At 41.7% G+C, this 12,449-nt stretch overlaps 1 protein-coding gene across 3 annotated transcripts in view; it reads left to right on the plus strand.

Moving 5' to 3' along the window:
* Window positions 1-12,449, plus strand: part of nup153 (nucleoporin 153) — a 63,339-nt gene that overhangs the window by 10,790 nt on the left and 40,100 nt on the right. For all 3 annotated transcript variants that reach the window (XM_069908390.1, XM_069908368.1, XM_069908379.1), the window contains 4 exons: window positions 449-703; window positions 5,214-5,353; window positions 5,452-5,580; window positions 6,599-6,715. In XM_069908390.1, coding sequence (XP_069764491.1) covers window positions 449-703; window positions 5,214-5,353; window positions 5,452-5,580; window positions 6,599-6,715 — 641 coding nt within the window. The remainder of the gene's footprint in view (window positions 1-448; window positions 704-5,213; window positions 5,354-5,451; window positions 5,581-6,598; window positions 6,716-12,449) is intronic.

A 12,449-nucleotide genomic window follows, 5' to 3' on the forward strand; every position in this document is an offset into this window, starting at 1 on the left:
CTTGACCAATTTAGTGGTATATTTTACTATGGTTTTTAATAAAATTTCCAGATTCTCCCTCTTTCTTTAAAATGTATTCATTTGCAATTTTGACATATAGATTTATCTGTTGGCTGCTTTGTAGCCCTTGCCCACTGCAAAGAAACTTGAAGTAATCTCATTACAGATTTGTTTTGTAATTGTGTAATTTTTTAAAGCTGTTGATTGATCGTATTTATTTTTGTGTTCGCCCTTTCCATTACACTTCCCTCTGGCCAATACTTGTTCTATTACACAAAATATATCATGCCCTGAAATGCTTATTTTCCACTCTGAATTATGGTTCTCTCAGATCTTTGATATTTTATGATCTGATTAAGAAAAGAAAATGAACATAATTATATTGCAGTTGTGTGTGATTGAATGTTAACTTCATGAATAACTAACTTTTGTTTCTCATTCTTGACAGTAAACACAACAACAAGCAAAACTGCCATAAATTTCTCAGACACGCTACTACTGAGACCAGCTCTTAATCGAACTCACCTTAATTGTGCTGCAGTAGATACACCAGCACATGACTGTCAACCATCTACATCATCTTCATTTCCAATTGGCAATTCAGGATTCTCACTGGTAAAAGAAATCAAAGATTCTGGTTCTTTGCATGAAGATGATAACATCTCCACAACAAGTGGATTCTCTTCCAGAGCCTCTGATAAAGGTAAAGGTTTCTTTAAAAATGTTGCTATTGGGGGCAGGGGGGGAAATAACTGGAAGTATTTATAGATTAGTATTAAATAAAACTATTTTAATAGCTCAGTATATTTCAGAAAATTTTGGAAGATTCTGTACTGAATGGCTGTGTATGTGAAAGATGAATTATTTTACACTTTACAAATGCTGGCTGAATTGCTGAGTTTTCGCAGCTGCTCTGGATCTTGTTTATTGAGAATGATGGATACCTCTCACTTCAGTTTGACCTCAGTTACATGCTAGTTGAGACAGAAATTATTGAAATGACGGCCAAAATTAATGTTCTCAGATAAGATTAAGAGAATGAGTGCAAAGGTTCCCCAGGTTATGAATGGTCTGATTTATAGAAATGTGACTTTATGCAAAATCTTTAATTTTAAAGTAGTAAATAAATATGTTTTGCTTTTATTAATGACTGAATAGGGTATATATTCCATTAGTTGAATTGTGAGATGTTAGGGTTATTCAATGAAATTAAGGTTTATAAACAAGGTTCACTTTAGAAAATTGGTACTTCTAACGATACGAGTTTGTTGTGGCCTGCTAACCGGGACGTGACCGGTACACAAGATGGCTGACGACTGCGCGGATCTTATGGGGGCCAATGACCTTCACTTCAGGTGACAACATGTACGAAAGGAAGCAACGATGGGAACGTCGACCAATCCGAGGCCGGTGCTGCTGTGATGTCACTCCTGTTTTCAGCAGTGGGGAGAGAATATAAGCAGAGCTGGCCAGTGCAACTTGGACTTGGATGTGTGTCATTTTTTTCTGCACTTTGTGGTAGCGTGCACGCTGCATTGATGATCCAGGCAGGTACAACTGTGAGTTGGACCCAAAGATGATGGACAGGTGGCTCTTCACATGGTTTCATTGAAGCTGTCAATCTTCTGGGTTTCGCAGTCACACGTGGTTCGAACAGGTCAAGGCCCAGTTCCACCTTCGACAGATCACCGCCAACGGCACACGCTGCTACTACATGGTGAGCTCGTTCAGCCAGGACACAACAGCAAGGGTCATCGACTTCCTGCGGTAGCCTCCAGAGCAAGGCAAATAAGATGTCCTCAAGGAGCTGTTAATCCACACCTTCGGGCTTTCACGGCGTGAGCGCACCGTCCAGTGGTTCCATATGGACGGATAGGGGGACAGGCTCCATCTCCCTCATATGTGAGATGCTCACCCTTGCTGTGGGTCACGGGCCTTGCCTGCTCTTCGAGCAGATTTTTCTGGAACAGTTGCCCAAGGATATCCAACCCTTGCTCACCAATGAGGACTTCAGCAACCCAGTGGACGTGCTCTGGAGAACGACGAAAGAAAATGGCATCTCAGTGGAGTAGATTGTTAGGCCCTGCACACAGCTGGCAACAAAGCACACTAAGTGGAGAGGCAAGTGGACCCCCAACCCTTGTTTGCTATCATCAATGATGGAGTGCAGGGGCTCGTCAATCAATGCCTTTCACCCTGCACATTTCAGGGAATTGCTATGACCAACGTTTCCCCCCAAGAAGCTCACCCTCGCCAAGGAAGAGTTTAAAAAGAAATAGAAGAGCCCCTGGGCCTCCCCCTGTACATGGTACCAAAGGCAGCAGGAGAGTGGAAGCCATGTGGTAACTATCGCCACCTCAATGAGGCCACTACACCAGACAGAAACTCCATGCCCCATATCTGAGACTTTACCGCTAACTTACAAGGGGTATGGGTATTTTCAAAAGTTGACCTCATCAGGGGCTATCACCAGATCCCGATGACATCCTTAAAACTCTTTCCTATTTTGGACTTTTGAGTTCCTGAGAATGCCCTTTGGACTTAAAAATGCAGCCCAGATCTTCCAGAGGCTGATGGGCGCAGTGGGCCTGGATCTCACATTGGTGTCATCTACTTGGATGATACTCATCGCCAGCTGCAATCACACAGAGCACACAGCCCATCTAAGGCGATTGTGAGCCCTGCTCCAAGAAATTGGACTAACTATAAACCCTGCTTAGTGCCAATTCGGGCTGGAAATTATCAACTTCCTGGAGCATTGAATCAAAAGGCACGGAGTGAAACCCCTGCTCAAAAAGGTAGAGGCTGTTTGGTGCTTTGCTAAGCCCTGCCCAGTGATGGGGCAGCAAGAATTGCTGGTATAATTAATTTTTATCACCAATTCATACTGGCAACAGCCTACCACATGCACCCCCTTTTCGCACTCATGTCAGAGAAAGATAAAGACATTACCTGGGACAATGAGACCTTGGAGGCATTCCAGAAGTCCAAGAACGCACTGGCCAACGCGGTAAGAAAGAAACTTCCACCATCGATGTCTCGAGCCAGCACATCTGGCGTTAGCCAACTGGTCTCCACTCAGCCCCCGCATTGCAGAGGTAGGCCACCAAAAGTGGCCAACAGCACTCTGATTGCTGGTTCTTTGGTGGGGTCATGGAGCAGCCCACCAACCAGGACATGTCCTGGCACACAAGATGGCTGCCAACCCCATGAGGGCCAATGACCTTTGTACATGAGCAACAGCAGGAACACCGACCAATCTGAGGCCGGCGCTGCTGTGGTGTCACTCCTGTCATCAGCAGAGGGAAGAGAATACAAGCAGAGCTGCCAATGTAATAAATCAGTCTTCAACTTCTTGGGTATGTGTCATTCTTTCCACACTTCATGGCAGAACGTACGCTACAAGGTTCACTTTAGAAAATGGGTACTTCTAACATGGAGAAATCAGCTTGAGTGGTTTTTAGGACAGAACTCTGTGTGGGTGGGTGGGTGTGTGTGTGTTTATATTTTATGTATACAAAACCTGTGGGCTGCTTGTATTTAATTGCTTATGGAGAGAAATTTAGACATACAACACATTAACAGCCCATGTGTAGGAGGAAACTGAAGCACCCAGGAGAAAGAAACCCATGCAGACATGGAGAGAATAAAAGAATCTCCTTACAGGCAGTGCTGAATTCAAAGCTGGGTTGCTGGTGCTCCAAGTGTTGTTGGGCTAACCGATACACTGTGCTGCCCAAAAGCAGTCAGATAAAGATTATGGTTGCAGGGTCTTGGAGCAAAATATAGTACAACTCTGATGATCCAAAATCCTCAGTTATATGAAATTTTTTTGGACCAGGAAATGATGTCTGCTAGGCTCTGAAATTTTTTTTGGTTAATTGAGGATTTCAGAAAAATCAGAAATCCTCATTTATCTGAAAAATCTTGAAGCTGAAGTGATGTCATTTTGTCTCCAAAGAATTTTGGATAAATGAGGACATCCAAAACTATCAGAAATCCTCAGCTATCTGCAATTTTTTTTCAGAGCAGAAGTGACATCACATGTTGAAAAAATTTTGTAATTTTGGAAAAACCTCTGAGAATTTTGAGTATTTGCTGTTGGATTTGTCTTATTTTGTTCGGGTTGTTTTTTTTTTTGGTGAGATTTAAACATTATTTCACACTTAAAAAGCCTTGTTCGTTGGTTTTTTAAACCCTGTTACAAGTGATTTGCTGTTGTTACTGGGCTATTTTTAAAAAAAAAAGACCAGTTATCCAAAAATATCATTTATCTGAAATAGGCCTGATCCTGACCATTTCAGATAATCGGAGTTGTACTGTGTTTTAATACAAGTAACTTGAGATGGAACAAAAGAATTTGCAGACAAAAATATGAAAGGATGTGGTAAAGTACAATATTTCTGATTGAAGGACAACTGTCATCTTTAATACAGTTGTGCTTGTATTTGAATGCCTTCCTTTACTCCAGTGATATTTGTTTGTTTGTTGCTGCCAGATCTGGTAAAATTGCAAACACTGGATTCTGAAAACTTCTAGAAAATAGCAAGGTCCATGTGTTCACCTTGCTTGGCCTGTGGAACATTAACGTTGAATGAATGAAAGCTGGTCACAATCTACTTTTTAAAATTAACCAACTATAGAATTTTGTTGTGCTGATATTTTAAATTGCTAAAGATACACATTAAACCTTTATTATGTTTGAATTGATCAAGTAATTGGGTTTGTGTTCAGTAGTGTGTTACCCATCAGAAATGCACGCTTGCCAGATTGACAATGCATAGGCTGGGTAGTTGGACCAGGTTTCAGCTCTGAAATTATGGCTGGATTCCTTTGCATTCCAACCCCCAAAAGCCCAATCTTTTTTCCCAATTTGTTTGTTTTAGGTCGAACTGTTCTGTTGTGATGCTTCTCTAGAGGCTGATGTCAATTGTAACACTACCCTTTCTGTACAAAAGCAGAGTAGAATTGAGCTTGGGACCTTTGTCTTCAGAGGAATTTATTGCCACACATTTGCTAACCTAAGTTGGTGTTTGTGGGAAGGAAAGACCCCTTTTGGAAATCTGAGTTGCACATTTGTAGAGTCAAACATGATTAAAATATTCCAGCCAACGATTGGGTTCAGAAATAAAGGTATTGAACTTTTTTTCAGTCAATGTTCAACTTTATCCAAGGTCACATAGATTAAGGATCTGATTGCTTTAATATTGCAGATGTGATAACTTCAAGGAATGCTTCTTTACCACCTTTGTGGTCTCCAGAGGGTGACCGCTTTCAGTCAGTCCCCCAACAACCTGCTGTAAGCTTGAAGAAGCCATCTTTTAATCTCTCAGCCTTTGGAAGTTCATCTCCAGTAAGTATTGTATTATTTTTGATGGAATTTATTTTTTCTTATCATTAAACAAACGATGTAACTGAAACTGATATTCAAAATTGTTTTGCTTCTTGTAGTCTTTTATTAGTACATCATTACTAAATTCAAGCCAACTTGGGGATTCCCCTTTCTACCCTGGCAAGACAACATATGGTGGGGCTGCAGCAGCAGGAAGATCTTCTGAAATACGAGGTACACCATATCAGGTAAAGGAAATTGTATGCATCTTTGTCTTGTTAGTGTACTTTTTTGAACTCTTTTAAAATGTGCTTATTGGCAGATTTATTTGATTTTGGGCGCACAACAAAAGTATAATCTGAAAGATTTTATTATCGTTTTTGACTGCTCAGATTGACCTTGTGCAGTAGCATAAGAACTAACAAATGAAATTCGGTATCCAGGAAGCCCAAATAGTACATACACAGAACCAATTCTATTATTGACTTGTCACCAGGGTGACTACGGTATCATCTATATATTGATACGAGTATTAAACCCATAAGTGTTTTGTTTTGCCAAAACCTGCTTTAATTCTGTTTTACTTGTTGAACATATCAGTGGAAGGCAGTGATTGTTATTTTGTGGCCGTGCTGAGTAAATTGCTGTCAGCTTTTCCATTTTCTCCCAGTTTGTATGACACTGAGTAGTGATATCCAACACTTTATGTGCCAAGTTGATCTCTTGTGTAGCAGGTTAACAGGATTTGGTTTCTTGCCTCTGGTGAACAGTTCACCTGTTCACTGCCAGTCAACTTATTACCATCGTGGCTTAGATCCTTGCTTTGCTTTCAGCACAACTTGTACAGAGCATTTTGGTACTTGGTATTTTCAGCGGTCAGTTGGCAGCTGGAAGGAGAAGTGTGCAAACTTGTCATGAACATATCATAGCATTTGTTAAAAATAAGTTAAGATTCTGAAGTAAATTGACAGCATGGACATTTTATTCTGGCAAGGGAGTCTCAATGTATTCAAAATCAGGATCATTAAAATTTTTCACATTCAAGTATTTGGGGTGATTTGAGGGAAGTTATGCAAAGGTATAAATTCAGCTATGATCTTATTGAATCATGAAAGCCTGAGAGGCTGCATGAATTGTCTTCTGTATCTTAAATCCCACACTTTGAAGGTAAGAATGACCAGCATGATCCTCTCTGCTTATTTTCTGCAAAAATGAATAGCACTCAGAAGCATGGTTAAAATAAATTCTGATGCTTTTGTCCACTAGGTTCCAATAAGGAGGCAGATGAAAGCAAAACCAGCAAACCCAACATCTTATGGAGTGACAAGTGCCACTGCCAGGCGCATTCTCCAATCTTTAGAAAAGATGTCGAGCCCCTTGGCTGTAAGTTTCCATAGTTTGATATTCAGATGTTTGATTTTAAATTTGGTAGAGACAGAATTCCATCTTTCTATTGTTAACTATTTTTTTCTGTCCTGAATGTAATTTTCCAAATGAGGAATTTTTACCACACAAAACTTCTTAGGTTGGAAGAATTCATTTCACTGTTTCTTTAAATTAATAACATTCCACTGATCTTTCTGGCTGCGTATTTGCTTTTTAAGATACTTTAAATATTCCTTCAAGGATATACAGTATATCAATTTCAATTCCAAACGTATTGGAAGTCAATGTGTACTAATAACTTGTATTGTTTCAGGATTCCTTCATTGTCATGAAAGAAAACAGGTGTAATATTACACAAAATAGACTTGAGTCTGCAGTAAGGTAAAGATTGGCCCTCAACAGAAATTGTCTGATGCTCCTTACTGTCAGAGAAAGATGAGCAAAAGAGTTCCCCCAGAGTCATTCGGTGTCCATGAATTCACCTCCAGTGCTTCTGTAATCTCTAGCCACACAGACTTCGGTTGAAGCCACTGGCAACCTGAGCTCCAGATACAAACCTCCGAGATGATCAGGAAGCTTTTAGTGCCCTTGGCACCTTCTGGTGTCCTGGACCTGATACCTGACTCCAGCAGTCCACAGCCTGGTGTGAGTTCTTTGATTGCAGCCCACAGCCTACATGGGTTCTTCGCCTCATGCCCCAATAGCCCACTGCCTGTATATTCTTCAGCCACAGAGCCTCTCACTAGTCTGCAGTCGTGGTCACCATCCAATAAAATCATATCCTCTGCTTCTCCCTCTCTAACAGATTGTGTTCTCCCCATTTTCAGCTACTCTGTGCCAGCCCTTTGCTTCTCCAGAGTCATATAAAGATACAGCATGGAAATGGGGCCCTTTGGCAGTTAAGACCATCACCCATTTACATTAATCCAACATTTTTATTCTCATCACCTGTACTACACCGGCCCCAAATTCTACCACTTGCCTACACATTAGGGGAAGTTTACTGCAGCCAATTAACTGACCAACCAATCAAGTTGAAGATCGTGAACGTTTGAGTAGTGGAACTGACTGTGGTCACTTTTTACCACCTGTTTAAATGTTGATTTATTTAAATAGTGTAGAAGTCAAATTGATCTCTGTGGAAAGAGATTATATGGGTCTCATTTTGTGAAATAATCTGCTCCAAAACAAGGAGGACCATTTACTGAATGGGATTGTTACAAACTGAACTCTCTTTGAAGGATCTTTTGTTTGCTTTGGGTCACTTGATGATTTGAGAGTTTAGATGTGATCAACCCTTATTCAGGTATTTGGGCAGAATAGAAGCTCAGATAAGGCCAGAGTTGCAGTTTCCATCATTATGACAGTAGCTTTGCCCTTGTGTAATATTTTAAGTGCAGAAAATAAATTGCAAAATGCTTGAAATGAGCATAGTCAAATAAAAATGTACTGGCATGGATGTCATTAGCTGGATGACCAAAATATTGGTTGTTGAGGTCATAAGAGAGGAGAAGGGATGGAAATTTAAAGAATTGCAAAGGGTAAGGCTTGAAGGGTTTTGCTAACATAATCAGGTAAAAGAAGGACACAGTATATGGCTAAATTAGAAGAATGCAATGCATTTGCAGAGCTCTTGGAGATCGCAGAAGTTTGGAATGAATGAGATCAAGGGTCATTTTGAGAATGAGAATGAAAATCTTTGAATTAGGAAACGAAACAGTGGGCGTTAATGAAGGATGTCTATTAGGACATTGGAACAAGATTTTGAAAGGTTCTTAAGATTAGAGACAGCAAGAGAGAACAGCCTGATCAGGAGAATGTAGTGAATCAAGAAATAGTGAACCAAGATGAGGATATGCCAATATTTAAAAAAAAAAAAATCATAAGCTTGAGATGATGAATGACAGAAAAAAACATTGGCTGCTTGAAAACTTAGTTTATGGCAGGGGTTGGGGTAAGATGATAGTTTCATGCATGCTAGCATTGTTAGAGATACGTTCTAGGATCTGGTGCCGGGATTGAGCAACTTGTTTTGACAATATAGAGGATGTGTGGGTTGATAGCATTATGTTATTACTCTCTGCTCTTTCTAGGAGAAAACCAAATCATGGGTCATTTTATGGCCCAATGAACAGAAAGTTTTCATAAAATAATTCTAATGATAAATTGGCCTTAGCATCGTGAGAGCACAAAGTTGCATCCAGAAACTTTATTGCGATGTGCAGTCCATTATAATGTCCAATGAGCCTGGACATAATTATTTCCAATCCAGCATGTTTTTAATAGACTGCAAAAATCCAAGTAGGCTTTTAATAAAGACAATTACATCGATCTTAAAAGTTGTATTTTACAACTCCAGTTATGTGAATCTTGAAGCAATGGGGAGAAAGACACTTTTTAAAAAATTTGGCCCTGTCCTTCACAGTTTTAAATTTGTAATCCAGCAATTCACATGTGATTGAAGTGCCCATTCCAGATTTTATTCAAGATTATTTGTATATACTTTGGTTTGACCATGTAGAAGTTACAGCACTTTTTACACATAGTCCCCTCATTTCAGGGCACCATAAAGTTTAGGACATTTGGCTTCACAGGTGTTTGAGTTGCCATTTTTCAACACGAGAACCAGAATTGTGCCAATGAAAGTGAAAGAAGACATTATGAGGCTGAAAAACCAGGAAAAAAAACAGTAAGAGACATTGTCCAAACCTTAGGATGATCAGAATCAACAGTTTGGAATATCATTAAGAAGAAGGCATACTGATGAGCTCAGTAATTGCAAAGGATCTGATAGGCCAAGAAAGACCTCCACTGTAGATGACAGAAGAATTATCATCATAATGAAAAAATATCTCCAAAAGCCAGTCCAACAGATCAGAAACACTCTTGTGCAAACCACTAGTTAGCCACAGAAACTAGATGTCCTGATTACAGTTTGCCAAGAAGAATTTAAAAAGCATGCAGTATTTGGAAAACAGGACATGGACAAATAAGACCAAGGTTAGCCTGTACTGCATCAGAGATGGCACGAGTGGTGTGGAGGCATAAAGGAACTACCCAAGATCCAAAGCATACCACCTCATCTGAAACATGGGGGTGTTATGGCTGGGCATGTATGGCTGCCACAGGTACTGGTGCACTTAACTTCATTGATGATGTAATTGCTGATGGCAGTTGCAAAATGAATTCTGAAATGTATTTTTTTCTTTGGCTTGGCTTCGCGGACGAAGATTTATGGAGAGGTAAATGTCCACATCAGCTGCAGGCTCGTTTGTGGCTGACAAGTCCGATGTGGGACAGGCAGACACGGTTGCAGGGGAAAATTGGTTGGTTGGGGTTGGGTGTTGGGTTTTTCCTCCTTTGTCTTTTGTCAGTGAGGTGGGCTCTGCGGTCTTCTTCAAAGGAGGTTGCTGCCCGCCGAACTGTGAGGCGCCAAGATGCACGGTTTGAGGCGATATCAGCCCACTGGCGGTGGTCAATGTGGCAGGCACCAAGAGATTTCTTTAGGCAGTCCTTGTACCTCTTCTTTGGTGCACCTCTGACACGATGGCCAGTGGAGAGCTCGCTATATAACACGATCTTGGGGAGGCGATGGTCCTCCATTCTGGAGACATGACCTACCTAGCGCAGTCGGATCTTCAGCAGAGTGGATTTGATGCTGTCGGCCTCTGCCATCTCGAGTACTTCGATGTTAGGGATGAAGTCGCTCCAATGAATGTTGAGGATGGAGCGGAGACAATGCTGGTGGAAGCGTTCTAGGAGCCGTAGGTGATGCCGGTAGAGGACCCATGATTCGGAGCCGAACAGGAGTGTGGGTATGACAACGGCTCTGTATATGCTTATCTTTGTGCGGTTTTTCAGTTGGTTGTTTTTCCAGACTCTTTTGTGTAGTCTTCCAAAGGCACTATTTGCCTTGGCGAGTCTGTTGTCTATCTCGTTGTCGATCTTTGCATCCGATGAAATGGGGCAGCCGAGATAGGTAAACTGGTTGACCGTTTTGATTTTTGTGTGCCCGATGGAGATGTGGGGGGGCTGGTAGTCATGGTGGGGAGCTGGCTGATGGAGGACCTCAGTTTTTTTCAGGCTGACTTCCAGGCCAAACATTTTGGCAGTTTCCGCAAAACAGGATATCAAGCGCTGAAGAGCTGGCTCTGAATGGGCAACTAAAGCGGCATCGTCTGCAAAGAGTAGTTCACGGACCAGTTGCTCTTGTGTCTTGGTGTGAGCTTTCAGGCACCTCAGATTGAAGAGACTGCCATCCGTGCGGTACCGGATGTAAACAGCGTCTTCATTGTTGAGGTCTTTCATGGCTTGGTTCAGCATCATGCTGAAGAAGATTGAAAAGAGGGTTGGTGCGAGAAAGCAGCCTTGCTTCATGCCATTGTTAATGGAGAAGGGTTCAGAGAGCTCATTGCTGTATCTGACCTGACCTTGTTGGTTTTCGTGCAGTTGGATAACCATGTTGAGGAACTTTGGGGGGCATCCGAGGCGCTCCAGTATTTGCCAAAGCCCTTTCCTACTCGTGGTGTCGAAGGCTTTGGTGAGGTCAACAAAGGTGATGTAGAGTCCTTTGTTTTGTTCTCTGGACTTCTCTTTGAGCTGTCTGAGGGCAAAGACCATGTCAGTAGTTCCTCTGTTTGCGCGAAAGCCGCACTGTGATTCTGGGAGAATGTTCTCGGCGACACTAGGTATTATTCTATTTAGGAGAATCCTAGCGAAGATTTTGCCTGCAATGGAGAGCAGTGTGATTCCCCTGTAGTTTGAGCAGTCTGATTTCTCGCCTTTGTTTTTGTACAGGGTGATGATGATGGCATCACGAAGGTCCTGAGGCAGTTTTCCTTGGTCCCAGCAAAGCTTGAAAAACTCATGCAGTTTGACATGCAGAGTTTTGCCGCCAGCCTTCCAGACCTCTGGGGGGGATTCCATCCATACCTGCTGCTTTGCCACTTTTCAGTTGTTCAATTGCCTTGTATGTCTCTTCCCGGGTGAGGACCTCATCCAGCTCTAGCCTTAGGGGCTGTTGAGGGAGCTGGAGCAGGGCGGAATCTTGGACTGAGCGGTTGGCACTGAAAAGAGATTGGAAGTGTCCTGACCATTGGTTGAGGATGGAGATCTTGTCGCTGAGGAGTCGCCAATGTCCGCGCTGAGCTGGGTTCGTTTGGCGAGGCTAGTCCACCACTCATTTTGGATCTCCCGGAGTTTGCACTTAAGACGGCTGCATGCACGACGGAAGGTTTGTTTCTTCTCTGGCCAGGATGGCTTTGTAAAATGTATAGAAACCTCTCATTTGCCTAAATTTGAGCAAATGCCTCCAAATGACAGTGCTTTATCCTACGTCAAACTAATGATCCCAAACATACCGATAAAGCAACAAAGGAGTTTTTCAAGCTAAAAATGGCCACGTCATTCGCCTGATCTTAATCCAATTAATTTTAAGCATGCCTTCTATATGCTGAAGTAGGAACTTGAGGGATCAAACCCCTGAAACAAGCAGGAGCAGCAGTAGATGCCTGGCAGAACATCACCAGAGAAAATGCTCATCACCTGGTGATATCTATAAATCACAGACTGTAAGCCATCATTGCACATAAGGGATATGCAATAAAGTACTAAATGAGACTAATAGACATACCATTGCTATATCTCAAATGTTTTAGTGCCCTAAAATTAGGGGACTGTGTATAAAAAGTGCTGTAACTTCTACAAGGTAAAACCAAAATGTACACAAATG

The sequence above is a fragment of the Narcine bancroftii genome, chromosome 1, assembly GCF_036971445.1.
Source record: "Narcine bancroftii isolate sNarBan1 chromosome 1, sNarBan1.hap1, whole genome shotgun sequence".
Classification (NCBI taxonomy): Eukaryota; Metazoa; Chordata; class Chondrichthyes; order Torpediniformes; family Narcinidae; genus Narcine; species Narcine bancroftii.